Consider the following 27,996-nt stretch of genomic DNA (forward strand, 5'->3'; position numbering starts at 1 on the left):
GCTGTGCGGTCTGTTCTCAGTAAATTTATATTCTAGGATTCATATGAATTTATATTCCATTATATTTATTGTGCTGTATTATTTCTCTATTTCTTTTATTATGTTTAGGAAGCAAACATTAACATGAAGGCTGTCCTCACAAATGTCAGATGCAAAGATGGCCTGCACAAAGTGTACCAAAGACCTTTACAGTTACCAGACTGTGGGTTTATAGAAGGATGGTAGAGAATGGGACATTATAGACATGATCATGTGGTGCAGAACGGGTCCCAAGTAGCTACATGGACATATTTCATGATGTACTTAGTGGAGCGTCAAGTAACCGTTTAGGGTAAAGCCACCTAATGAAGACCCATATCAGGTACTCAATACCTGAGGGAGCCAGAGTGTCAGTGAGCCCCAAACACGATCACACAAAGAGTCCTGGGTTCAAAAAAAGATATGTTTATTCAACACACTACCTCCACAAAGTTGCAAGCACAAAGCACAAGTAATCTTTCTCTTCGCAATATCTCTCCTCTTTTCACACAACCGCACTGCCCTCCTCTCATCCAGTGTTGCTGTATGTCCTCCCAACTACAACTCGCCTAGATAAGGGAGTGCGGTCCCTTTTATTAAGGACCCGGGAGTACTTCTGGTGCCAAGGCCACTGCCTGATGGAAGCACTTCCAGGTCATACAAATGTTTCATAAATTGGAGAGTCATCTCCCTACAGCACCTCCTTGTGGCACCCATGGTCCCTAGCAGGGTTGTGTTAACCAGACTACATCTCCCAGCATTCCCTGCTAGTTCCTAAATGGGTGCTGATATGGAGGGCTGCTGCCATCTCATGTCCTGGGGGAATAACGTATTCCCTGCAGCATGGGCAGTCTGTCCATCCCTTCTGCCCAACTCTTCTGGGCCTGACTTCTTTCTCTCTCCTGGCTGGGATGCGTATCTGCCCGATTGGAGCCTCCCATGTGAGTAAAGAACCATCCTCTTTCTTGGTCAGGATGCCCATCCAGCCCATGTGGCATTTACACCTTATAGACATTATGAGCTGGCCATTCTGCAAGGAGCCATAGGACCAAAGGAGGGAGGGAGATAGATAGATAGATTTTAAAGGCAATCTAAGAGAAATAGATAGATAGTGTGGAGCTTGGCCCGGACACAGACAGGCGGACACGTTCATGTCACCCACAACACATTTATTATACATATTATTTACAGTTAAAGTGCACACTAACCCCCAAAGCCCTGGTCCTAATACAATGCCTTGTCTCTTTGTTCAGGCCGCCTCCTTGTCTCCTCTCCAGACCTCGTCCTCCTCCACCCGACTCTAGCCTTGAATGAAGTGAGGCGGCCCCTTTTATAAGCACCCGGATGTGCTCCAGGTGTGTTCCAGCAATCGCCCACTGGCACACCCCAGTGTGGTGGAAGTGCCGGCTGCATCCCCAGGAGCACTCCAGGTGTCCCTGCTCGTCTTCCCCCCAGCACTTAAGGTTGTGGTGGAAGTGCTGAGGTCCAGGGTCCCCAAGGCATGGGGCGTCCCCTGGGGGGGACCACGGGCCCCTACAGGGTTGAGCTGGGTTGGCCACCAAAGGCACCATGGTGGTCGCCCCCACATGGTCTGAGAGAAGCGTAAGCCCCCTCCCAGCCATCTGCGACAATAGATAGATTTTAAAGGCAATATAAGAGAGACAGGGAGAGGGAGAGAGATAGGAAAAGTACAACATAAATGAAACAGTGAAAATTAAATTGGAAAACATAGAACTCTGTACTCAGTGCAATAAAAGAAAGAACTATTCTCCCTACACCAACGTTATACATGGCTGGAGTGAAGTCTGGCACGCTTGAAAGAGGCATGCTGATGTCTGTTTGCAGAAAAGAGCCCAACTGGCACCTCTTGACACACTATAATGGAATCACTCAGCAGCTGAAACTGTTCCAGACCTATGCACCATGAAACAGATAGATGTCATTACATTACAACATCTGCAGGGCTTTCAACATTGTGAAGGACCTCTCTCATCCCTCTCATGGACTCTGTGCCCACCTGCCACCTGGCAGAAGGTGCCGGAGTATTCACTCTAGTTTTAGGCTAGGCTTCTTAACGCCAAAATATTTTATTTGCATGGTTGTGTGTCTTTGTATCAATATGTGTCAGTACATTGGCATGCCTAATTTCATTTGTGGAGTTTGTATTTAATCCTAATTATGGATTATATTGCTTTTCGCTATGTTTAGCCCCTCTGCATTTTGTTTAGTATTATATATGGATATAACCTCTTACCTCTTATCTGTTTGTTGCACCATAGTTCTTAGGGGAAGCTATTTTGTGCCATTATGTACTTGTGTATGGATGTTATGACAATAAAATCCAACAACATTAGTCATAATAGTGTCTAATTTTGCAGTCATCCTCATTTCTGCTACTGCTTTCCAAAGGATTGAACAACCCCACTGGCATAGCAGCCTGACTACCCCAGGGAGATTTTAAATAGGACTGAGAACTCTGTGAATAATAAATTAAATACAATGGCTTGAGCACTCATTAGTGATGGATACTGAATGCGGTGGGCAGAGAAGAAAGACAGAAGTGTCCCTCCATTTGCTAACTTGCTTTTCAATAGATGGTAATAAGGATGTCACCCAGAATAGGGTGGCAGTCATTCCAAGTATTCTCTCATGTTGCTATGTAGTCACTCACAGTGGGCAGCATTAGACTCAGAATGTTTGTAGACAACTGATTGGAATTTTAACACAAGAAGAACCAGAAAACACTAGACTGAACATCCACTTTAAGTCTCCTGGAGTGGTTCACACTGAGCCAGGGTGTGATTTCAGGTCAGCTGGTGTTTCAGCACTACTCTATCATGAGTGACACTGTGACAGGTTTGCATGCTAACCACAATAAGATGGCAGTACCATCAAGAGTGGGTTCTCTTTGTACCAGATGCTGACACTCCTGTCACCAAGATGAATGACGGGCAGTTATATACAAATAATGTGTAGATGGATGTGCTTTAAAAAGCTCAACTGAGTAAAGGACATGTTAGTCTTGATCTCCAAATGCTTCCTTCGTCACAGTCACCAACTCTGTAGGGTGTCTTTTCTTTTCTCAGTGCCATAATGTCATTCTGCCAGAAATAAATGTTTCCAAAGCACATCAAAATAAAAGAGTAGGCTGTCACAAAAAGGCTTTAATTTGAGACTGTGGAATTAAAGACAGAATTGTACCAACGATGTTACTGAAGGTGAGCATAACAAAGTCCCATTTCTGAAATGGGAACATTAATGCTGAATGCTGCTGTTTTTGCAATGGTGTGTAAGCTGGAATGCCTTAAAAATTCTGAGCACTGCCTTCATTTGCTGTTAGCTACTGTATGGCAAGGCTACAAAGAAAAGAAAGAGCAAAGAAAAAGGAGGAACATTAGCCAGGAGATCAAAGGCTGGCAGGCATGGTGTCACAGAATTCTTTATTTATAACCCAAGCCAGACATTTCTTGTTAGTTTCCACTGACAAGAAGCTACAAGCTTCAATGTCATGGTTTTAGACAAAAATGCAGACAGACTGGAATATGTATAAAAGAGATGGAGGGCTTTAAAATTAATGTAATGATAAAGGAGTTACTTTTTTATGGGAAGTTAGGTTCAACTGCTTAGCTGCAAAATTGCAACTAATGCCTAGAACATCTGACACCTAAATTGTTAGGTCTGCCTCACTTGTGGACTCAAGGAGTGATCTCTAAATCCCTAATACTGGTTCAGCAGTGTTTCTACACCCCACTCTTACACAAGCCCACCTTTGCCATTCCATTGTTGTGCCATTGTAATCTAAAGCAGAACTGTGCCATTTCCAGTATTACAATCAAAAGGGAGAACAAATAGGCTCCCCAAAGTGTTGAAGACCTGTGATAACCTGCAGGAGTGTCAGTCTGTATACTGGCACCAGGAAAGTGGAGCTAAATGAATGCAGCCTGAGTAACGTCGGCCTTTGTTGTGTCTGCATGTGGCAGCTGGATGCTTATTAAATGGATTCTTTTCAGACTGGCAGACAGATCAGTGCAGTGCATCCATGCCACTCTGGCCTTTACTTTTAGTTATGTTATTAGCAGTTGTGCTTGTATGTTTATTGTTAAGCAAAATTATCAATAATGGAATAAATAATTTTCTGAGAAAACAGTCAAATTCATATCCTCCACCACATTTTTGGGTATTAAGTGTGTTGTGGGTCAGAGAGGCTGCCCATCTCATCAGTTCCGAGCAATATGTTAGGAACAATAGATAGATTTATAGATGGACTGGAAAGGCACTATATTAGATGGTAGTGGAAGAGTCACTAGTAGATAGGCTGGAAAGGAAATGTATAAACTATAGGAGTCACTGATGTATATCATGCATGCATATAGACTGAAAGGCACTATATTAGATAGATATGGTAGAGTCAATAAAAGTAGATGAACAGAGAGATAGTTGGACAGGCACTAAGTTAGATCACTGTAGAGGTGTTACTCATAGATATTGTAGATATGCGGGAATCAGCGGGTTGGAAAATGACTGACAGACTGACTGACTGACTGAGAGATAGACACGTGGATAGACACATTAGAAACAAACAGTGCGATAGATAGATAGATAGATAGACATAGATAGATAGATATGAAAGGAACAATATTAGATAGATAGATAGATAGATAGATATGAAAGGAACAATGATAGATAGATAGATAGATAGATCCTAAATAATAGGTGGGTAGGCAGGAAAAGCACAATATTAGATAGATGTGGAGGAATAATTAACATATAGTTTATTATGCCCAAGTGAAAACTGTAATATTATACCAGCAATACACAAAAACTGCACTAAAAGATTAAAGCGGAACTAATTTGTGATGGATAGATTCACACCCGAATCTTTGCCATAATGATTTCAGATGTGTTTTTCCTTAGCTTTTTTCTGTGATCCACATCTCAGACCTTTGACCCTTATCATTGAAAAATAAAGGAGAACACAGACATGCACATACCTCAACGAAATGTCACCATTTTTCAAGCAATGGATGCAGAGGCATTAAGAGTTTTACCATTCCCCAATTCAGTGGCTGTCCTATTCTCCCTATCTCTGCCCATCTGACCTCCCACATCCAAACACTTTAAAGGGACCCTGTAGTGCTAAGGCTAAGAGGTGACAGCTTGAGAGCTGAAATTCTGAAAGCATGTCTTTTCCATCATTGCCTGCGGCAACTGAGTCTTTTCCAATCACTTGTACATTCTATTGGCTTTCACAAAACAGATAAAATTAGTAATCCATTACCATGTAACAGCGTACCTTCTTGTTTTTAATTTAAAAAAAAAACACACATACAGTATATGACTTGAAATTTATATACGGGTGTTGAAGGTTCTTTGATTGCCTTTTTTCTTAAGGTGAAGACATGTTTGAAGGCATTCTGCCCCTGATGTTAAAGCGACAGATGGTCCGTTGTGCTGCCTACAACGTTTGTGCCGCGGCTTTCTCAACATTGTGTAACACTAGTCAGGCTGTCAGAATCGCCTGAACCCCTTGGGGCGTCAAGAGGGCAGATAAATCTTTTTGTGTGGTCTCCTCTGACTGAATGTCACTAACTGCATGAGGTGATTATTAATTCCATTTATTGTGTGGTGTAGCTTTCCACTTACAGTCTAGGATGTAAGGGTAGAAATTTGCTCCTGCATTTTAGATAGAGGCATGTAAAATAATTTAGATTTTGTGGATCTCAGAGAGAATAAATATACTGTACATCATGAACACGTTTAAAGTTACATTGTCCTAACTTTGTTATTGAGATTGAAAATTTGCTCTGCTTTATTGTGTGTTCCACCTAATTTGTATGTTCGTGTAAGTAAATGATGTAAGTCATTATTAGCTGTGAACTGTTCTGAACCTGTATTCTGTGAAGAGTGCTTTACAATAACAAATAAAACTGTATGCATAAAATGGATTTGTAGTTACATATCTGCTATGATCCATGTGGTGCCCATAACAGTTCCATACATTAGTTTACTTAATACAGTCAGACTGCCATCAGCATCATCTATCCATCCCATTTTTTTCTTTGTGAGTGTGTATGTCCAGTGATGGACTAGTGAGTGCCCTGTCAAAGACTAGTTCTTGTTCTGTGCCCTGTGTCCCCCCCTGTAATACTCTGAATTAGATTAAATGAGTGTGAGAAAATTGTGTTATAATATACTTCCAGCATGGGTTTGGCTCCTGACCCAGAACTGGTAACGTAGATTTAGAAAATGGAAAGATGACTGGGTATATTGTTTTGTATTTGTATTTATTAATTTAAAAAAATTAGCAAAATAAATCCTGATTTTAAATATCACCCTTGACTTCAAAACATAATATGTAAGAAGTAAGAGCTTGCATGGAAATGTGGCTGGGTACCATGTAGTTGTTATATATGTGAAATACAGAGATTGCATGTATGCACTAAAAATGTTAAAAACAAGGAGTCTGTAATCATCCATCCAATCTTATGAACCCACTTCCTCCATTACAGGTTTTCGACCACCTATCCTGGCAGCAGCAGCAGCTACAAGGCAGGAACCAACACTGAATGGGACATCAATCCATCACAGGGCACACACACGCACAGGTACAATTTGGCATCACCATTCAACCTAACCTGTGATTTGAAAGGAAACCTGAGTATTTGAAGAAAATGCACAAAGGCTCACTTGAACATTCAAAGTACACTGAAACAGGGGGCTGGCTAAGGGATGAACTCTGGTCTGTGGAGCTATGAGGCAGAATCACTCGCCTGCGCACCCTGACCTGGCACACATTCTGTAGTAAAGTGCTTGTATATACAAGGGTGGGTAAAAGTAGGTTTACAGTTGTTTGTATGGAAAAAGACATGTAGGTTATGATTATTACAATAGCTTTATTAACTCAGTAGCTTTAACAAGAAGAAGAAGGTGCATAATACAAATAAATAATACAATATTGAAAAAATAAATAATAATACAAGAATAAAGTCTGAGTTTCATGTACTCACAACTGTAAACCTAACTTTGCCCACCCCTGTATATATATATATATATATATATATATATATATATATATATATATATTCAAATTAATAAATAACTTCATTGCTATTTGTAAAGAGAAATATAGCGTATATTTAAAACAGATTAGTGACATACAGTATACAGAATTCCTCACAATGTTTTTGTTGACTGCCCCTTCCCTTAAAGTGGTGGTCTCTAATTATCTATTATAATCCAATACACTTTATTTTTTAATCATTTTAGTCTATTAAACCAAATCCATTCTAAGAGGAACTGAGCCAAAATGGTATCATATAATCATTGTTTCAATGCCCCTGTATAAAATACTGTACTTATGCTATACGCTGTCAGTCTTGAGTGGTGCTTTTCAATATGCACTGTCCAGCTCAGAGTGGCCTCCTCTCTTAAGAGCTGCCTTTTGAACATCACCGGCTTGGTTTTGATTTCTTCACCATGGCCAGTGAGCAGGAAGTTACAGAGAGTGTGCTGTCATCTATCTTTCTTTTTAACTTTATTCCCCCTCTTTTTACTTAAAAGTCCTGTCATCCATTGATTAGAATGTGTTCCTTACAAAATGATGTTGCCATATTTAGATTTCCACTCCATTATACTTTGGGTTGCTGATACTGTATTAGGCATCTGAGTTTTTCTGTTTTTATGTACAATTTGTCATTCACAAGAATTACGTCAGACTAAATTCTTGAGCACCATTTGCTAAAGCAGATGAACATCAAAGGAAGGGGATCAACATGTGTATACATGTGTACATTAATGTGAGCATCTGCACAGCACTATCATAGGATGCACAATGGAAATTTAGACTGTTTGGCAGTAAGAGGTGCATCTTTCATATGATAAAAATAAAACATTTCACTGGTTAAAACTGAAAAACTGACAGTATTAATTTATAGGATTTTAATAGGCTTCTACTTGTCTTTAACGACCTGACAAGATAGAAGACTGTACTCACTCACATAGGTTCAGAGTAGACCATTAACCTCACATGCCCACACATCTAGGGCTAGGCGAGAAAGTCCTCTGCAGTCACAGAGAGAACATGCAAACCACAAAGGCAGTAACCTGGACTGAGATTTGAGCTCAGGATTAAAATCACTTAAATCTGCTTGTGCTCCATGTAAACAGTTGTACCACATATCTGTCCTTTTAAAATGCTTTGGGATAGTGTTTGCTATTGAATGGCATCTATATCAATTGAAAGCTGTGTTGCTATTATGTTTGGCTTAGAGTAAATGAATGAATGCACTTGCTTTGTAACATAACTCAAATATTGATCCTAAATCTCTTGCCTAAATGTTTTTGTTTTCCCAGTGTCATCATGCATAACTACATACAAGAAGACACCTCCTCCAGTTCCCCCAAGAACAACAACAAAGCCCTTCATCTCCATTACAGCTCAGAGCAGCACAGAATCTGCTCAGGATGCCTATATGGATGGCCAAGGACAAAGAGGAGACATCAACAGCCAGTCTGCTCTGAGTAACTCGACAGAGAGTATAGACAGTATGAAAGCCTTAACAGCTGCTATCGAGGCAGCAAATGCACAGGTTCATGGCCCAGCCAGTCAGCATGTGAGCAACAGCACAATCACCATTACCTCTACATCTGCCATGATGAGTGACAAAGGTGGACATACCTCTGAGGACTCCAAGAGAGATGTACTTCGCAAGAGCAAGTGCTTGTCCATTGGAATACAGGTAACTGGCAAAGCTACACTTTTCATACTCTGTCCTGATAGCTGAGGACTGGCACAATATGCGCTGTCTGATCTGCATATTTCTAACTGGTTGTAAGTTTATTTATTAACTGATACAACTTTTAAAAACATAGTTTGTTACCTTGGCATTGGTCATCAAAAACATGTTTTGTAACTGAAGAAAGAACATTACATTTGAAATACTTATTTAGAACCACTTATTTCACAAATGTTTTCATTTTATCAAAAAAATGTATATGCGAGACATAATATTGGTATTTTTCTGAAGTTCTTGGTTTATTTAACAAGGATGGTCACTTTGATCAATTTACATTAGAGTCTAAAAGACGATTGTGTGGGTGGTATGGTATAGAATATGTAACAAAAAATCTTACTTCCATAATATTCTCAAACCTGTGTAATTGAGAGTCATGGGAGGTCAGAGCTTATTCTCAGCAACACTGGGTACAAGGCAGGGAGCAAACCTGGACAGGGTGCCTGTCCCACTCACGCACACGCCCATGCTGCTACGGAGGTGACTAATGAAATAACCTAACTGACACATCTTAGGGAACATGGGAGGAAAAGTCACAGACGTAAGTACAACTATAGGTTCCAAGGTTTCGACCATGATGCTGGATCAGTGAAGTTGCAATTCTAGCTTCTGCACTATGTGGAACGTACCCCGGACACAGACAGGTAGACATGTCGCAAAGCACCACCACATGTTTATTTACAACTATTATTTACAATAAAGTGCACACAACAACCCCAAGACTCCCCAAAGCTCAGGCCTCACACTCAATGCCTCACTTCTTCAGGCCGCCTCCACTCCTCTCCATCAAGCTGTGTCCTTCTCCTCACCCGACTCAAGCCATCAAATGGAGGGAGGCAGCCCCTTATATATGCACCCTTATGTGCTCCAGGTGCTTCCCAGCAATCTTCCACTGGCACTCCCCAGTGTGGCGGAAGTGCCGGCTGCACACCCAGAAGCACTCCGGGTGCACTCTTAAACCCCCCAGGCCCCCCGCACTTCCAGGTGTGGAGGAAGTGCTGTTGTCCAGGGCTCCAAAGACACCAGGGTGCTGGCAGTGACCATGGGCCCCTACAGGGTTGAGCTTCAAAGCTCTGTTTCCATAGCCCCCAAAGCAACCAGGGCGGTCGCCCCCTCATGGTCTGGAGGAGGTGCGAGCCCTCCTCCGTTTCTCCTGGGCGTCCCGGCTGGGTACCACCCCCAGCTGCATTCCACAACTACCATGCTGCCACTTTTTCAGATTATACAGGCAACATTCTGCAATCCATTTAATTTTCCTCACTGAATGGATATACTGTAACTGTTATCCTAGTACAATACAATACAATACAATTTATTTTTGTTTAGCCCAAAACCACACAGGAAGTGCCGCAATTGGCTTTAACAGGCCCTGCCTCTTGACAGCCCCCAGCCTTGACTCTCTGAGAAGACAAGGAAAAACTCCCAAAAAAACCTTTTAGGGAAAAATGGAAGAAACCTCAGGAAAGGCAGTTCAAAGAGAGACCCCTTTCCAGATAGGTTGGGCATGCAGTGGGTGTCAAAATAAGGTGGTCAATACAATACAATACAATACAATACAATACAATACACAGAACAGAACAAATCCTCAATACAGTATAAAAATAAAAATTTGAAAGTACGGAGCAGAATTTAACAGTAGATGATATCAAATAATAAGATTTGGATATGTTTAGAGTCCTGGAGACCTCATCCATCTAGCTGCCTCCCCCATTTGGCCATTCCACGGCTGAAACAGTGCTAGGCCAGCCAATCCAATGAAAGGACCCCTCTTTCCCACGATTCCTGCAATCCTCCATCAGGGATGACTTTACCTTAGGCAGGCAAAACAACTTGGCAGGTGGGCCATGGCACCAAGTGCCACATTTGAGTACCGAGAAGAGAAACAGAATAGGTGAAGGTTAGTATCAAATTATAACTACAGTGGAACCTCGACTCACGAACGTCTCGGAACACGTACAAATCGGTTTACGACCAAAAAGTTCACCAAACTTTTGCATCTGTTCACGACCACATACTCGGTATACGAACAAGCCAGTTTCCTTTTGGTTTGTGTGTGCCGATGATTTCCACACGTGTTCAGTCTCTCCCTGTGCATTCCCTGTGCAGAGAAAGAGAGAGAGACAGACACACACACACGCGCGCATGCAGCAGATAGACACACACACAGATGCGCACGAAGGACAGAGAGACACACACACACACGCGCGCGCGCAGGGAAGCCTCCTACCAAATTTCGTGAAAATGGGGCCATAAATAAGAAAGTTCAACATGGCAGACGTTGTCGACTGTTATGACCGTTACGTGTAGAATTTCAAAATGAAACCTGCTAAACTTTTGTAAGTAAGCTGTAAGGAATAAGCCTGCCAAATTTCAGCCTTCTACCTACATGGGAAGTTGGAGAATTAGTGATGAGTCAGTCAGTCAGTGAGTCAGTCAGTCAGTGAGGGCTTTGCCTTTTATTAGTATAGATTACGCTGTACATTCTATGGTATTATTAACTATATTTGTGCTTAGAAATCTGTATTTACATACAGTTCGTATGGTCTGGAACGGATTAATTGTATTTACATGCAATCCTATGGGGGAAATTACTTTGGTTCACGACCAAATCGGCTTACAACCAGAGTTTTGGAACGAATTATGGTCATGAACTGAGGTTCCACTGCATCATGTTACTTATGTTTTAGTGCTAATGACTAACAACAGAGATGCAGTCTGTACAGTTAATCAGCAGCTCTAGTCAGGATATGCTAAACTAAAGTAGTGAGTCTTCAGTTGGGATTTAAAAGCTGAGACCGAAGGGGCATCTCTTATAGAAGCAGGCAGACCATTCCACAGTTTAGGGGCCCTGTAACTAAAAGCTCAACCTCCCACTGTTATTTTACTAATCCTTGGAATCATCAGCAGACTCAGGTTTGTAAGTCATGATAATTTCAGACTTATAAGCCAGACCTTGGGCATTTAATGCTTTATATGTTAAAAAGAGGTGTTTAAAATCTGCCCTAAACTTAACCGGGAGCCAGTGTAAGGATTTAAGAACTGGAGTTATGTGTTCATATTTTCTTGTTCTTGTGATAATTCTTGCAGCCGCATTTTGGATTAACTGGAGGCTGTATAGAGAACAGTTTGAACAGCCAGTGAACACCGCATTGCAGTAGTCAGTCCTACTAGAAATAAATGCATGAATTCATTTCTCAGAATCCTGTTTATTTAGAAAGCGCCTTAATTTCCTAACATTGTTAAGATGGAAGAAACATGTTTTGGACAACTTTGTAATATGCTCTTTAACTGACATGCTAGAAGAGTCAAAGATAACTCCTAGATTGCGGGCTGATTCAGTAAAAATAATTGGGATTCCAACTGAGTTAAATGATGACAAAATATTGTTGTGATCAGCGTCATTCCCTCCAACAATTAACATCTCTGTTTTATCTGTATTTAAAGACAAGTAGTTCTCATTCATCCACTCCTTTAATTCACTAACACAACTAATTAAAGACATCATCGGAGAAACTTCATTTGAATTAAATGAAAGGTATAACTGGGCGTCACATAGGAGCAGAGAAATTTATATAATGCTAATGACATACTTTTTGATATGGAGTGATCACTTTAATTTTTCAGCTAATGAATGGTTCATGAGCAACTCAGACATATCACGTAATAAAGAACAACACAAGGTAGTAGATTACAAAGAAGACTACATGTGGATCCTCGTTGCTACTGACTTGCAATTGGATGTAGTACAATCTGCACTAATCTGCCTGCAGCCATTGTAGACTGGCACTTACATTGCCCTTTACTGGCTATTAAATATCATCACATTTTTTCAGATTTTTTTAATAATTAAATGCATTTTTGGTGAAGCTGTGATTTTTGTGGGCTTCAGTGCCATGAGATTAATCCATTAGTGAAAACCATATTTTCCTTAAATTAGCTGTAGATGCCCAATAATTTCTTGTCAGTTACTCATGGACATGAACCTGCAGCTTTGCACTTATACATATATTTTGTTTTAACATAAATAAGATCATGACAAAAAAAATAGGATTCAGGTGGAATTCTAAACACAATGCCACTAACTTGCAGGCAGACATGCTCTTATCTGTGCTATTTTGCAATCACTTTAGAACAGCAGTAAGTCAGCGCTTTCAGACTGTTGAATGCAAAACATCATCCCAGTTTTCTCCAGTTTTTCACTATTAAATTCATCTATTGATAATTTTGGATGTTCCTAAGCTATTACCAAAATATTTATCTGCAACTAGGAAATAATTTCTTGTTAGTCAGGGAGTGAGTCAGGGATGTGTAGCTTTTTATACATAGTATATAGATATGGGATAAGGCTGATAATGGTCCGATTATTAAGGATGTCTGACTATATTAGCATATCTGAAATCACATATTGGTTTACAGATGTTCACCTGTAAAGCATCTAGACCAATGGTTCCCAAACCTTGGGGATCCATGGCGGCTGCAAGCTTTTGTTCCAAGCAGATTCACAGTCACTAATAATAGTTGAACTCAGTTAATTAGCTGGTCTTTTTTTCCTCTTGTCTTATTCTGCCTTCAGAAAAGCACAGCAGTATGATTTTTCAATTTATAAGCTGTTTAGAAATATTTCTGTTTAGCTATAACTTTGAATGCTTAACTCTTGTTTGTTGTTTCCTGCTGTTTTGTTTTCTGTGTTGTTTTCTCCCTTCATTGTATCCTAATGATGACAATTAACCACAAGCAGAGCAGACACCCTGGCAAACAACACTGAATGATGAAAGGATGCAACTACTTCAACGTCAGACTCACTAATTAGTAAATAACTGGATTAAATAATTAGAGTACCTGGAAAACTAGAATGAAAATATTGGTCAAGAAGTAAAAAAATACCTACATTATCCCCATATAACTGCTTATTACATTTTAACGGCAAGTTACCAACTTGGCTCTGTAATGTCTACATTGATGCCGAAACACAGAAACTGTGAAATAACAGCTGACTTAATCAGGCTAGGAGTCCAATAAAAACAGACGTTGGTTAAAACAGTTGCAATGTACCTGAGACAGCACCGTACCAGCTACAGATCAAGAGCAGACTACGTAGTACGGAAATAAGAGGAAATTATCCTCAGGTCTAAGCACTGTTGCAGGGAACAGTGGAACAAGATCAATACCAAGTTTAGCTGATATGCAGATTGTCTCATTGTTGTTTCATGTTTCTGCTCAGTTTGCTCAGCTGGCCGTTTGATTACCCATTAATGGCAACGCAACAACAATTAACGTCGCACCCTCTCTCAATTAATGACTTGCAGCTGCACATTCCTCACGATTTAAAGGGACAGAGCACAAAGAAAAAGTACATCCTCATGTAAACTTAATAAAAATAACTGGATTCATTGAACTACATTAAATCAAATTGAGTGTCGCTGTTGTTATAGTAAATGTTATTCATATCGAACGTCTCAAAAGGGCATGAAATCTATGGAAACTATAGAGAAAGTAACAACAACAAAATAACTGTTGGTTAAATCAAATGTGAAGTGTAATTGTCTCTCTACAACTCATGAGTGAATGATGATCTACCATCAGAGTGACCTGGGTGCAAGCCCTGCATATGCAAGATAAACGTAATGCAGGTACCGAATAAACCATATCACAACATCACCCCACCTTGGCATGCATGCACATCACACAAGCCAATAGGTATTATTTTATCTTTCTTGAGATTAATATGTAACTGCTATTGATTTGTTCTAAGATACTATTAGGAAAACCTTTAGTGATTGTAAGATCCCAGTTATTTTGTATTTTGTGTGTTACTGCATTGAACATTAAGCAGTTTTATTCAACTGTAGCTTCAACAGGATTTTAGGATCTTGATATCACCTCTGCTGAATTATATCTAGGGTGGAAGGTAAGAATCACTTCAGATTTCATCTGCTGTCACCAACTGACCTGAAGATTATGCCCAAGAAATTTCACTTCTCCCTAAAAGTAGTTGTGTTTTCTACATTTCACCCTGTTCTCAATAGCACCAGCATTTTTCTTTTTCAGTGGTCCTTCACGCTGTTCCATGCAATACACAAACGTGGTACTTTCACCATTGTATGGTACATACCTTATAACTCTGCTCCTAGAGCTAACTCCTCACTGAAGAGCAAACTTCACAGTAGAGCAAAGGAGGTACAGTATATAACACATAGCATGAGAGATCTCATATCAAAACCCGTAAAGATGTCTCTCCGCCAGAGTACAGTATGGAGGAAACTAGTATAGTTTTTAATGCGTACTGTACGAACTAGTGACCGAGCAGTTTCTTAATTAGAGACACCGACTCTGCCTCTTTTTACTGAAAATTAATAATGGTTAAATTTATTTTGATTCATATATTTTTCTATTTGTTATATTATGCAATACTGCGGTGGGCTGGTGCCCTGCCCGGGGTTTGTTTCCTGCCTTGTGCCCTGTGTTGGCTGGGATTGGCTCCAGCAGACCCCCGTGACCCTGTAGTTAGGATATAGTGGGTTGGATAATGGATGGATGGATATTATACAATATAAGTATTTCCATGCAACGCTTGACTTTTTCTGTGGCACTGTTAAATATATTTGATTCAGTATCATGCTATATTGCAGTCCAAAATGAAATATAAAATATGCTGTTGATATTTTTAATAGCATACCTGTGCTATTTCATGTCCATAATATTCTGCCTGAATGCATGCAGAATTTATTTTGTAACATAATCTGCTGTACAAAGTCTATTAAACCTGCTCACAAGGTGGTCTAACTCAGTACGCAACTTTGTTCCCCATCTCGGACTCCAAACAGCACACTGCAACAGCACTTAGTCTTAGTCTTGGTCTGCTGCTAGTCCGCAGTATCGTGGCACACTGCAATGGCGCTAATCCGCAAAGTTAGTCTTGTTACCTTGAATATATACTAAGACTGGACCAGCACAGGATTATCCCAAGCTCAAAACACACTGCAACTGACCTAGTGGGGTCCACAAATTGATAAGAATGTTATAAGTGGTAAAGTTAAAGAACATACTTTTTATTTGTGAAACATTTTCTTACATATTTCACATTATAATGAAAGGAGATGAACTTTTACACTCTTTACTGGACCACGACTAACCTGAAAATGCCTTTCTAGGTGTGACGGTTATAACTAACTTACACCCAAAAGCCTCATAGAGAAAGGATCAAATAGTCAAACTAAAAGAGAACACGTCAGTTGCATTTTGTTTTGTGCTTTCTTCAGCTCTCTCAACCCATCTGCATTTTGGCTCTTGTTTGAACATCTAATTTCTAACCTTATATGATTTAGGTGTCATTACTTATACTTATTACTTACTAGTCACATGTTTTACTGCCTGGCTATCTAATAGTTAAGTAATATTCAAAGGATCAGCAGTATAAGTGTTACCACAAGTCCTAGACACTCGGGTGTGCATCTGCCTCCCTCATATTATACAGGACTCTTACCTGCTTCCAAGTTACACTCCATTGAAACATCATAAGGGTTGACAACTCCCTTTTCCACTGCCAGCTCCTTGGCTGTTGTAAAGATGTTCTCAGAATAAGTTGTCTCTGAACAACGATGACTGTGTCAACCTCCTGCACAGTTGCTTTCACACTTGAAACTTCATTGCAGCCAAATGAATTCCTTCAGTTCACTATGTCCCACTGACTAGCTGTCATCATCAGCCCATCGTTTCAAGTCCCAACTGGCCCTGGTATGCCTTCCTTAATGCCAACCCTTCTCTGACCTGTTTTGCCATTCATATTTGTGAGTGTCATCCTGCTATGCCAGGCCACAGGCAGTGAAACGTCTGCAGGCTTTGCCTTTGATTTACAATATGAAATGCAAATTACTCAGTGCTAACTAGCGAAAAGATATATAAGGCAACAAACAAGGCAAAAGAGAGTCAGTAAAACATAAACATGAAGGGCCTGAAGAAGGGAGGATCATTTTACTGTCTCTCAAGCAGAAATGTGCAAACAATTATCCAAATAAACAGGAAAACTTCTCTGATGACGTAAACTTACACCCACCTCAGTTTTTACTTAATCGTTAGACTTTAATTAATGTTGTAAAGTTAGCCTAATGCTCCATACTCAGTGTTTGTAGTCTTTTAAAGCGCATGTTTGAGCAGTGCTTAGGGAAAAAGAAAGCTTAAGTGTGGTTAGAAATCCTCTGCCATGCCTCCGAAGTGTAAAGCATTCTCGAGTCAATGTTTGTGTGGATTTTGCATTCTCTCTGTGTCTCCATGGGTTTCCTATTGATACTTTAGTTTCCTCATGCATTTTAGGTTAATCATTGACTCTGCACTGGCTGTTTGAGTGAACATGCCCTGCTATGAGGTAAAGCTGCATTTATACCTGATGCTGCTAGATGGGTTCAGCCATCCTATCATCACGGATGTGTGGAAGGGGTGGGTGGATGAATGGATGGAAAGTTTTACATGTATTGATGGCTTGGATAATCATTAAGGAGACTGTCACTGCTAAAAGGCAGTAACAGAAGGCGAGGAGGATCCTCTGGAATGCTGCAGAGGTGCCATCATCATCCTGTCGTAAAGGGTTTAAAACAATGCAGCCATTCTCACTGACGAAATGTGTTAGTACTTTTGCCCATTGATAACACCCTAAGGACCAGTATTTAATAAGACAGGGGTTAATTTTGGCTGATGTCTTTTCTTCAGTGTTTTGATTTTGGCTGTTATTTTTTGCATTTGGATGAACATTGACTCATGTGTTCACATGAGGTTTCTCCACTTACTTTGGTTTCCCAAAGATATGCATGTTTGGCAAAGTTACTTTAATATATGTATGAGAAAATGCCCTGGGATGGACTGATATCCTATCCAGGGTTGTTTTTTGATGTTCTCCTGATGCTGAGAGGAGATGTTTTGGCTTCCTGTGACTTTGCATTGGAATAAGAATGTTTCTGTAATGAAAAAAATCATAGCTTCTATGTTGAACAATGAAGCATATGGAAAAATTCAAGTTAGGTTGATGAAAGAGAGTCTATCACAGGTCATTATACGTTCCTTTCGCATATATACTATAAGACAGATAGATACAGCAGATGCTTTATTAATCCCAAGGAGAAATTCACATATAAGACAGTTACAAAAGCAGGCTGACACATGCCTGCATATTTCAGTACTCCTATATACTGTAATGTTTAGCTTTGATTTCATTATTAATAAATATTAAGTTAAAAAACACACACACAATGTAGAAACACAATAAGAAAACAACACTGCCACATTTTTCCAATTGCAAAGAAAAGAATTCAATTCCATAATAATTTTTACTGGGGGTTTTCTGGGGACTTTAAACTGGCCCAATATGAGTGTAGGTGTGTGCATGAGTCCATGCTTTAAATGGACTGGTACCCCTAACAGGGTTGGCTCTGTGACAAATGAGAATGTCCTTCCATTAGAATATGCATCATTGGCTTTGTTTTCCAAGTGACAGAGATTGTAATTGCTAATCCAGAAACCTAAACCAAAAGGACAAGCAGGGGTGATCAATCAAATAAACTTTTGTTAAGGGGAATACCAGAAATGCATTAATGAGAGCAACAGTTACAAACCTGACATTTGTAAACAATTACTTTTCATTCTTTTCCAAGTTTGGGTCTTTCTTTTATTGCTATTTAAGGTCTCATAAACTACATAATCACCCGATACGGATGTAGAATTCACTAAACATTGATAAGTATGGAAGGCTGCATGACAAAAAAACATGCAGCAGTAAGAAGGGAAAAAAATAGAAACAAAATCAACGTAACATTCTTAAATTTCAATTCAGGGTTCTATGGCCTCGAGAATATATTAAAGTAAAATGGATATGGATACAAAAACAACAAAAATTATTTAAACTTGAGCTAAACCAGACATGTTGCAGCTTTGTGCAAAATGCTTACGGTATAAGTGGTAGCTCTGAATATCATTGCAAATTGAATTAAAGTAGTTATGGGATAGATAGATAGATAGATAGATAGATAGATAGATAGATAGATAGATAGATAGATTTTATATTCAAATGAATATTTCTTAAGCAAATGTCTTGTGCTACCCAGAGTTCAAATTCTGAATCATGGCCTGCTCAAACCTTCAAATGATCTCCTCAGGGCTCCTCTTGACTGTGCCTGACATATGCAAACACATACAGAAGAGAGCTCGCCGCTCTTGCTGGCATCCTTAACAGTTGGTATTTCTGACCAGTGTTCAGTAGCCTGTCTTATCATTGGGAAAAGTATTAAGCTTACTTTATGAATTTGATACATGGGATGATTGAAAAGCAGAATCCATCCATCGCTTATCCGAGATCGGGTCGCGGGGGCAGCAGCTTGAGCAGACAGGCCAAGACTTCTCTCTCCCTGGCCACTTCTTCTAGCTCTTCCGGGAGAATCCGAAGGGGTTCCCAGGCCAGCCAAGAGACATAGTCCCTCCAGTGTGTCCTGGGTCTTCCCCGGGGCCTCCTCCCGGTTGGACGTGCCCGGAACACCTCACCAGGGAGGTGTCCAGGAGGCATCCTGATCAGATGCCCGAGCCACCTCATCTGACTCCTCTCGATGCGGAGGAGCAGCAGCTCTACTCTGAGTCCCTCCCAGATGACTGAGCTTCTCACCCTATCGTTAAGGGAAAGCCCAGACACCCTACAGAGGAAACCCATTTCAGCCGCTTGTATTCTCGTTCTTTCGGTCACTACCCATAGCTCATGACAATAAGTGAGTGTAGGAACGCAGATCGACCGGTAAATTGAGAGCTTTGCCTTGCGGCTCAGCTCCTTTTTCACCATGACAGAAAAGCAGAATACAGTATTAAATGTCTGATTATACTACATCTTTCTCATTAAAGCCTCATCAAGTGACACACAAGGAAGGCTCAACTCCTGAAAGTTTGTGACTCTTCAGACTTTTTCTGCATTGAATTTCACCCATTTTTTCATGATGGACACACTGACCTTCTTCTAGATATTTAACACTTGCTGGTTTGATTTTGTTAGCTTTTTATCTCATGAACTCATTTAATCAAATAAAATCTGATCACAACATCTGGAAACAACCGAGAATGGGATGCAGATTCACCACATTCTCACTTAAATCAGATTAATTTAGACCTGCAAATCAGCATGACCTGCATGTGTTTGGGATGTGGAAGGAAAACAAACATATGGACACAGATTGCTGTTCACACAGGCTGGGGTTTAAAACCAGGAGTCTGGAGCTGTGATAATGCAGGACTTACCCTTGTGCCACATAACATCTGGGTCGATAGCCCAAATAAGAAGAATAATGTGTTCCTATATTAACAAGATATAAGCTGCAGTTTCCTGGTTTAGGATAATGATTTGTTTTATCTCCGAGTAGAAGACAGCTAATTTGATCTGTCAACAAGCTAAACCTCAGTATGACAGAAGTAGTTTGACTTTTTTATTTCAGCTACTACAGTGAGAGTAATAATAGCTTAAAAATTGGAATGATGTACAATATTACAACAGTGAATGATACCTCCTCTTCTTAGTGCTGACAGGTGAAAAGTGCAAATTTACTTCATATTCGTCATCAGTTTTTTTTACTTGTCCTTGGGATTTAATGCTGTAACTTTTAAAATTGCTTTTCCATCTCACTTTACTGAACATGATGCAGCTCAATAAAATGTACTGTATCTAGATGTGGAAACTAAAGGAAATACCAGAAACATGATGCCACACAGGAAAATAACGTCTGTTTAAAACAAACCTTCATTTTCAGTGGCAAAAAAGCAAGAGGTCATTCTTACCCTCTTCCCCATTTTGTAAATCTCATAGAGGTTGAGTAAGTTTTATTGTGTAACAGATATGATCTGAAAGCTACTGACCATCTAATTGGTAAACTTTCATTTAACAGGAATTGCAACCTAGTAAGGCCTGCTAACACATTAGTGCAATTCCAGGTTTACGGTTTAATCCTTAGCAAGTCATTTAACCAGACAGTGTTTCAGTTGTAAAATATATATATTAGGGTGGTCCACAAACCAATACAAGGAGTTGATGTTTGTCAAATCATTTCTCTGCAAGGTTTATTTCTGTCCATTATGGAAAGCTTGCTTACCTGTGAAATTTTGGCCTGATTGTGAAACTTTTAGAAGTCACTCCATTCTAAATATTTTATTTTATTGTTACAACATGTGTTTAGTAAACTATATAAAAATTAAACAGAGAACATTCTAGTACTAAGGTGGAATTCTGAGAACATTCTAGTATTAAGTAGGGTTTCTATTTTAGTGTTTTTGATGACAGAGTCTCAGCAGAAACAAAGGAAAAGATAGTGTAAAGCCTACAATGGCCACCATTACCAGACCTTTCTCAATGTCTTTATTAATAAATGAATCTGAACAGATGAGGTTGGAAGATCCTGTGGCAGAATGAACAACATCCTTCTTTAATGTCCTTATGGAGAACTAGGGTGTTGTACCATTTTAGCCATTATGAAAGTAGTAAGAAGTCAAGTAAAATGTCACCTTTTATTGTCTAACAAGAAAGATTACAATATGCAAGCTTTTGAGTTGTGTTCTCTGCCTGAAGAAGGGGCCTAAGTTCCCTCGAAAGCTTTCATATTGTAATCTTTTTAGTTAGACAATAAAAGGTGTCATTTTGCTTGACTTCTCACTATGTCCTTATGGAGAAAGACAAACAATGGTCTCAGTCGTTTCTCAAGAAACCAGCAGAACATTGGACATGTGATCCAATGAAATACTGACAATAGATGAGAAGCAGAAATAGTTCATTTTTAACTGTTTGCAATTCTGAATTTTCTTACTGCATCAAAAACTGTGCTAATGTTGATAACTTACAAGTGTAGATCTGTTCAGGTCAGATGACATGAAAACTGCCCAATGGAGTGAACTCTAAATGTTTATTATCTTCATTAAAAGTTTGTGTGTTTGTTTTAATGTGCTAAAGAATCTAGTCTAGTCTTGTGGGGAAGTTGAATCTGTGTTGTTTTCAGACCTTTCTAATTTATAGATATAAATACACAGTGTCATTAGAATGAGACATAGAAATCATAATGGTGTGGGGCAGCCACCCGTATATTGTTCTCCTGGCTGCATACTTGAAATAAGCATGATGTACATAGAACTGAGTCCACAACAGAGCTGACTGGCCTGGAGACAAAATGGCCACTTTAAGTAAGAGTAGGGGAAGTGACATCACTGGCGCCAGAACCGGAAGTGATGTCATCAGTGGTGCTGGAATCAAGCAGGATTTCCAGCGATTGGTCTGCAAGAGACTGAGAGAGACAGTCGGCACACTCCGCCACCCCTTGGTCTGGCACAGAATTAGTATTGTTTAGGCCCTTTAGCTGTTTCCCATACGCACGTGTGTGGCAACAGTTTATTACAATATCAGTAATGGCGCACTGCATGATAATGTGCAGTAAATACACTTGACTTGAGCATTCCTAGTTTTCATCCTCTTTCTCTATACGTTTAGCATTTGTTTGCTCAGAGGTTGATGTACTTGCTGCTTCCTGAGCAGCCCTTCTTTTTTCCGCCCTAACGGCCCGCTTCCTCTCTTCTTTCATCGGCATCTTTTTATGATAAAACTGATTAAGTCAATGTTTGTGTTGCAATTAGTATGTTTTCCCATTTTCCTTAAATTTTCACTTAAGCTGACACTTAAATCTTCAATCTGCCTCAAGAACAATTTAAGATATGAAGAGGCAGGGGAAGTGACGGTGGAGATGGTAGGGATGAAAACGGCGCCCATACACATGCTCTGCATGGCACCCTGCTGGCCACTGCCGAGAGTTGATTCTACACTAAAATGAAAATTAAAAAGAGAAATAACCTTGGAAGTCAATAATCACCCCGGCAGATAGTAGACTTCACGTAGTATATGTGTACCAAATTTCAGGTCAATAGTTCAAACGGTTTGCGAGCTACAGGTGATTTAAAATCCTGGACACACAATCGGACAGCCACGGTAGCATATTATAGAAGAAGATATACATACGTTTTAACAAAAACAGACCATTAGCCCAGCAAACCTTATCAATCTGATTCATCTGATTTCTCCAAAAGAACGTTATGTGATGTAGGTCCCTAAACACCTACTGTCTACCACAACACTTGGTAACTTGTTCCATATGATGGGGCGCTTTTAGCGCAGTTCTTTACCAGTAAAGCACTTTTGGATGGTGGTCATTATATACTGAATGAAAAAAGAAATACAACCCTTGTTGGACTATAATTTTAGCCTTCATTGGTGGAATAATAAGTAAATGAGAATAATAGGAGAACAAAAAGTTCAGTTTAAAATACAAAAAGAATAGTTGAAGAAAAGCAAATTGTGAACATTAACAAGAGTCATCCCTCAATACAGTATTCTGTGGGCAGCCACTACTGCTTGAGACTTCTGGCACATGGAGCCAATGAGTCTCTGAGTCTGTAGTTGTGGGATGGACAGTGGCAAGGAAACAATCCTCTTTTTGGATGTTAGCTTGTACTTGAAAACAGCTTTCCTGTGTAAAACAATTTGTTCTAAAGAGTCCAAGTACACGAGTGACGTTTGATGTTAACATTAAAAGCCAGTTCACCCTGAAGTCTTGATTTTTGCAACTCCACATGGGGGCCACAGCAATTGCTATTATCACAATACACATCCATCCAGGCGAACGTGCATGTGACAGTGAAGAAACATTCCTGTCAGAAAAATTCTTTGTCACTGGTGGCATGGAGTTAACAGATAAATGCTGACTTGTCCCTATGCTATTTGTCGATGACGATGAAGTTCAAGATGCCAAAGACAAAAATAAGTAAAAGTTATTATTGCAATATGCATGTGTCATCATCAATCTGCACTTATTGGCTCTACAAATAGGACATTTGTCTTTACTGTAACTAGGAGGACACAGCAACATTTAGTGCCTTTTTTGTGCTCTGTTAGAAGTGTGTGCCTGCAGCTGCTGTATAACAATAAAAATAAATAATGGAAAGGAAATAGTAACATAACAAACTATCACTTGTAATCTACAACTCTGTATTTAACTACTCTTTAACACTTTGGGTTATGTCTTTGGCATAGCATTTTGTAGGTCTTATTTTATTGAAAGTCAAACTTTCCATCATTTGATAAAGAACTTCAGGTTGGCCAGCATTTTGCAAATTGTGCCACACAGCTATCAGGATTTGCCCCTAGGCTGTGCCTACTGCCTTGTGATTTCCACTTTAAAACATTGAATAGTGAACAACTCCAAAAGCCTTTTAAAGCCTTGTGCAGTACTGGGCCACAGTTCACTAGTCCTTTTGCTCCGTTTTCTTTCATATGACAGGAAGGTGAGTTTTGCTTTTTCCTACTATAGGACACTCACATTTTCCATCTTTTATTGTAAAGCAGAGTTCAGCCGGCGTCATGCAAACCTGAAAAGTGTGCCTCTCACAGTTTTGTCAAAGTTTAATTGCATACATTTTAAACACATAAGATGGCTAAAGTAATGTACAGTACATTTTCATTTAAAATACATAAAGATTACAATTTCTACCTCAATGGTTTGTTAATTACTCCAATTTTATTACTTCAGGCATAAGGCAATTCTTCAACCTGCATTCAATGGGCACCTGCAATTATATTTTCCCAAATCTGTTACGACCATGGGTGTAAGACAATACTTTTGCCCACACCTGCAGCCGTGGAAAACTCTTTTTCAGTATTCAGCCAACACTGGCACACTAAAGGGACCTCCTTATTACCACTGGGCATTTTATACACTGGCAGTATCCACCTCTGGACGGAGTGCCAGTCTATCACAGCTAAACACACACACACACACACATATTCACTCATACTCGTTGATTGTTGTATTTTGGATTCTTTCAACTTTGTCTAAGCCAGTGGCTCTTCTGTCAGTCCTGCTCTTTATGATTTAATTGAGATCATCTTCAGCTTAACAACAAATGTGGAATCAAGTTCGACTGAATCCACTGCATGCATTGTAAATTTTAAAAGCGCCTATTTTCTTTTACTCTGCTCTCTTGATGGATTAATTTTCACCATTGAACTGGCAAAGACCAAAGCTGAGTCATTCATTCTTTTGTTTTCAAAGCCTGTCCTAGTTACTTATGTTCTTTCCTCTTCTTATTTGTGATTGAAGTCTTCAAAATGGATCATTTTGAAATAGAACTTGAAATTATATTTATTTAACCTTTAAATGACATAAAAGCTATGACCTACAGCTGCTGCAAAAGATGGATATTACAACTGCAGTGATGGTTGCCCTACTGAGCGACAGTATTTAACCTGATATACAGCCCAGCATGCCACATTTTAGACAAAAGCAGATTCAAATGTTCTTTGAAGGAGTTAAAAGTCACATTTTCCTGTGTAGGCCAAAATATCAATATCTCTTCTGAATGCAAAATCATCCCTCTATCCCACTGTGTATGCCTGCTGAAGCCATATTCGGATATATTCGAAAGAACTTGTCCGCAGTGACCAGGCTGTTATCAGCATTACAGCCGAGTCACCTTAATTAATAATGACAGCATCTAGTGGAGATTAAAAGCTATGAACGTAGTGCTTTCAACCACCTTTCTAACTGAAGTGAAATGACGGATAGTGGAACAAGTTAAGAACTTCTCATTTCTGCTTTAAAGTCAATCTGTTTTTGATGCAACTTTATGTGTTATTTCAGGTGGACGGACCTGAAGATTCAGCCGATTTTGAGAACAATTCATTTTCAAACAAGTTCCAGTCGGTGGGAGTCCAAGTGGAGGAAGAGAGGTGGTGAGTGAGAAGCCCTCGATGGTATTTACAGCTGTCGACTGACATTTCTTCTCCATTTCTCAAAGACCCCCCCCGTCTCTTTGGTTAGATAGCCTTCTGTTAAAATTTTGCTTGTTCATTGTCAAGGAGAATTATCTTTTCTGCCAGACAACTGCTTGACTCAGAATTGGAGCCAAATAATTTTACTGTATTTCCATTGCATAAGTATTTTTAATTTACATTTTAATTATTATTTAGCATTAGATTGAAAATGTATATAAATGGAACAGCACAGGACCATAAAAAGCAAAAGTTTAAAGAAAACTTTGTAAATTTAGTGTAACTGACTGCTCTATGGCTTCAGCACATCAAGACTTGTTGTAACTTGCGTGTATTTGCTCAGGAAAGCTTTCCATTTTATTTTTTTTCCTATACTTTATTGCTTTTGAAAATGTGAAGTGTAAGGAATTCGATTAAGGGAGTCTTAACAATAATAATTCTTTGAATTTATATAGCATTTTTATAACTAGCGCTCAGCAATTGCAGGTTAAGGGCCTTGCTCAAGGGCCCAACAGAGCAGAGTCCCTATTGGCATTTACAGGATTTGAACCGGCAACCTTCTGATTGCCAGTGCAGATCCCTAGCCTCAGAGCCACCACTCCGCCAATCTTATACAAATAAAACATGAATGCTAACATAAACCATTAGGAAAACAGTAACCATCATTTCCCAACTGTCCACAAAAAAATACGACAGAAAAAGACTTTCTGTAACAGAAAGGGAAGGTTGACTCTGTCTATTTCGGGATGAGATTGCGCCACACAGAATGCAGGCCCATAAGAAAGTGCGCATGACATGATTTGTACGTGATTTGACGTGATTTGTAGTTGCAGGAATATCATTCTTAAAAATTATTGTTGGTGTATGCACTAGTGATTCTTACCTGATTTATTGAAAATGAATCTTAAACAGAAGAGTTAAAATGCGAGTCTGGTTAATATGGATGTGAGTCATTGGTATTTTGAGACTCTGCCATCCACTTGATCCCCTTTTTCATCAAATTACAACATAATTACATATTTATGAAAGACTCAAATATAGGGGGAAAAAATGTAGTTTTGCATAAAAGAGTATTTGTTTCCTTTGCAAAGCATGTAGAAATCCAATTACACATTATGATAATGAATATAGAACAGGTATTACTTTGTAGATTTTGTATAATTTCTCCATATACACCCAACACTTCTTTGTGTGCCTTTAACTCAGTTTAATTCACATTGCAAAGTCAGCTCAATTTACCTTGAGTTATGCCTTCTTCAACCTGTCTGGTCGCTGTCACACTACACTACATAGACTTCTTCTCTCTCTGCCATTCTTCAGGTTTACCTGGGTTGGTTGATTGTCCCCCTTAAAGGAGAAATTTGGAACAAATATGTTTACAGCCAGATGACCTTCTTGATGCCGATCTCTTTTAGTCAGCCTTGTTCTAACCCCAGGTCACTGTGGTGACAGCAGACTTACAACTGAAAATGGTCAGTTACAGCTCAAGTTGGAGTTCTAGTATTAAATGAGCTAATGTGCATAAACAAAAAGAAACCAATTCTAATGTCCTCCCGGCAGCACCCAACGACCCTGACAGGGTTGTCCCTCAGAACTTTGAAACCTATGGATCCCTGTGGGTGTTCACACTGGGTCCACTCCATAGTTAACAAAAACATTTTCATTAAAAAAATAATAACAAAAATAAAAGAAACTCAGACCTGAGATGGACAAAACCATGGCACCATTTTGTTCCAGTGCTTCAATGGAACTGATTCAACAAGAAAACAATGCCTGACCCGCTGTGTATAAACCTTTTAATCATTGCTGAATATTTTTGGATTGTTGTCTGGGGTCTATGGTTATACCAATTGATTTTCACATGGACATGTCAATGTGATGCAGGTAAGGACACCATGAAGCACATTCCTCATTGAACCTATTGGCTGAAACAGCCGTGGTATATAATTAGTACAGCCTGTTCTTTGTACTTTAATGAATACAGTGTTTTTGAATCAAGCATAAATCTACCCAGATTTTTCACTGAAGTATTGTATAGTACAACTGCTTTTAATTTATGTAATGTTGGTAACCTTCTACTAGAGACTTTCTGAGAGCGAACATCCATCACAAAGATCCCTGGAAAAATATCCCACTCTTTGATCGCAGTGAGTGTTTCTGAAAAGATGTATGCTGTGAAAAAAGAGTCATGTAAAAAATGAGAAAGACATCATGTTGGTTTTCCTTAGTCCTTGATAAGAGCATTTATCCTGCCCAAATGATTCCATCCATCCATCCATTTTCTAACCCGCTGAATCCGAATACAGGGTCACGGGGGTCTGCTGGAGCCAATCCCAGCCAACACAGGGCACAAGGCAGGAACCAATC

The 27,996-nt window shown here is 39.5% G+C and overlaps 1 protein-coding gene and 1 long non-coding RNA gene across 2 annotated transcripts in view; one reads left to right on the plus strand and one right to left on the minus strand.

The window, feature by feature from the left end:
• Positions 1–16,473, minus strand: part of LOC120530369 — a 32,321-nt gene extending 15,848 nt beyond the window's left edge. Inside the window, exon 1 of the long non-coding RNA XR_005633952.1 lies at positions 16,294–16,473. This is a non-coding gene — a long non-coding RNA (uncharacterized LOC120530369). The remainder of the gene's footprint in view (positions 1–16,293) is intronic.
• The window catches only part of dlgap1a (discs, large (Drosophila) homolog-associated protein 1a), an 879,958-nt gene that overhangs the window by 791,311 nt on the left and 60,651 nt on the right, over positions 1–27,996 (plus strand). Inside the window, exons 9-10 of the mRNA XM_039754830.1 lie at positions 8,371–8,756; positions 25,499–25,590. Coding sequence (XP_039610764.1) covers positions 8,371–8,756; positions 25,499–25,590 — 478 coding nt within the window. The remainder of the gene's footprint in view (positions 1–8,370; positions 8,757–25,498; positions 25,591–27,996) is intronic.

The sequence above is a fragment of the Polypterus senegalus genome, chromosome 5 (genome assembly GCF_016835505.1).
Source record: "Polypterus senegalus isolate Bchr_013 chromosome 5, ASM1683550v1, whole genome shotgun sequence".
Taxonomy (NCBI): Eukaryota; Metazoa; Chordata; class Cladistia; order Polypteriformes; family Polypteridae; genus Polypterus; species Polypterus senegalus.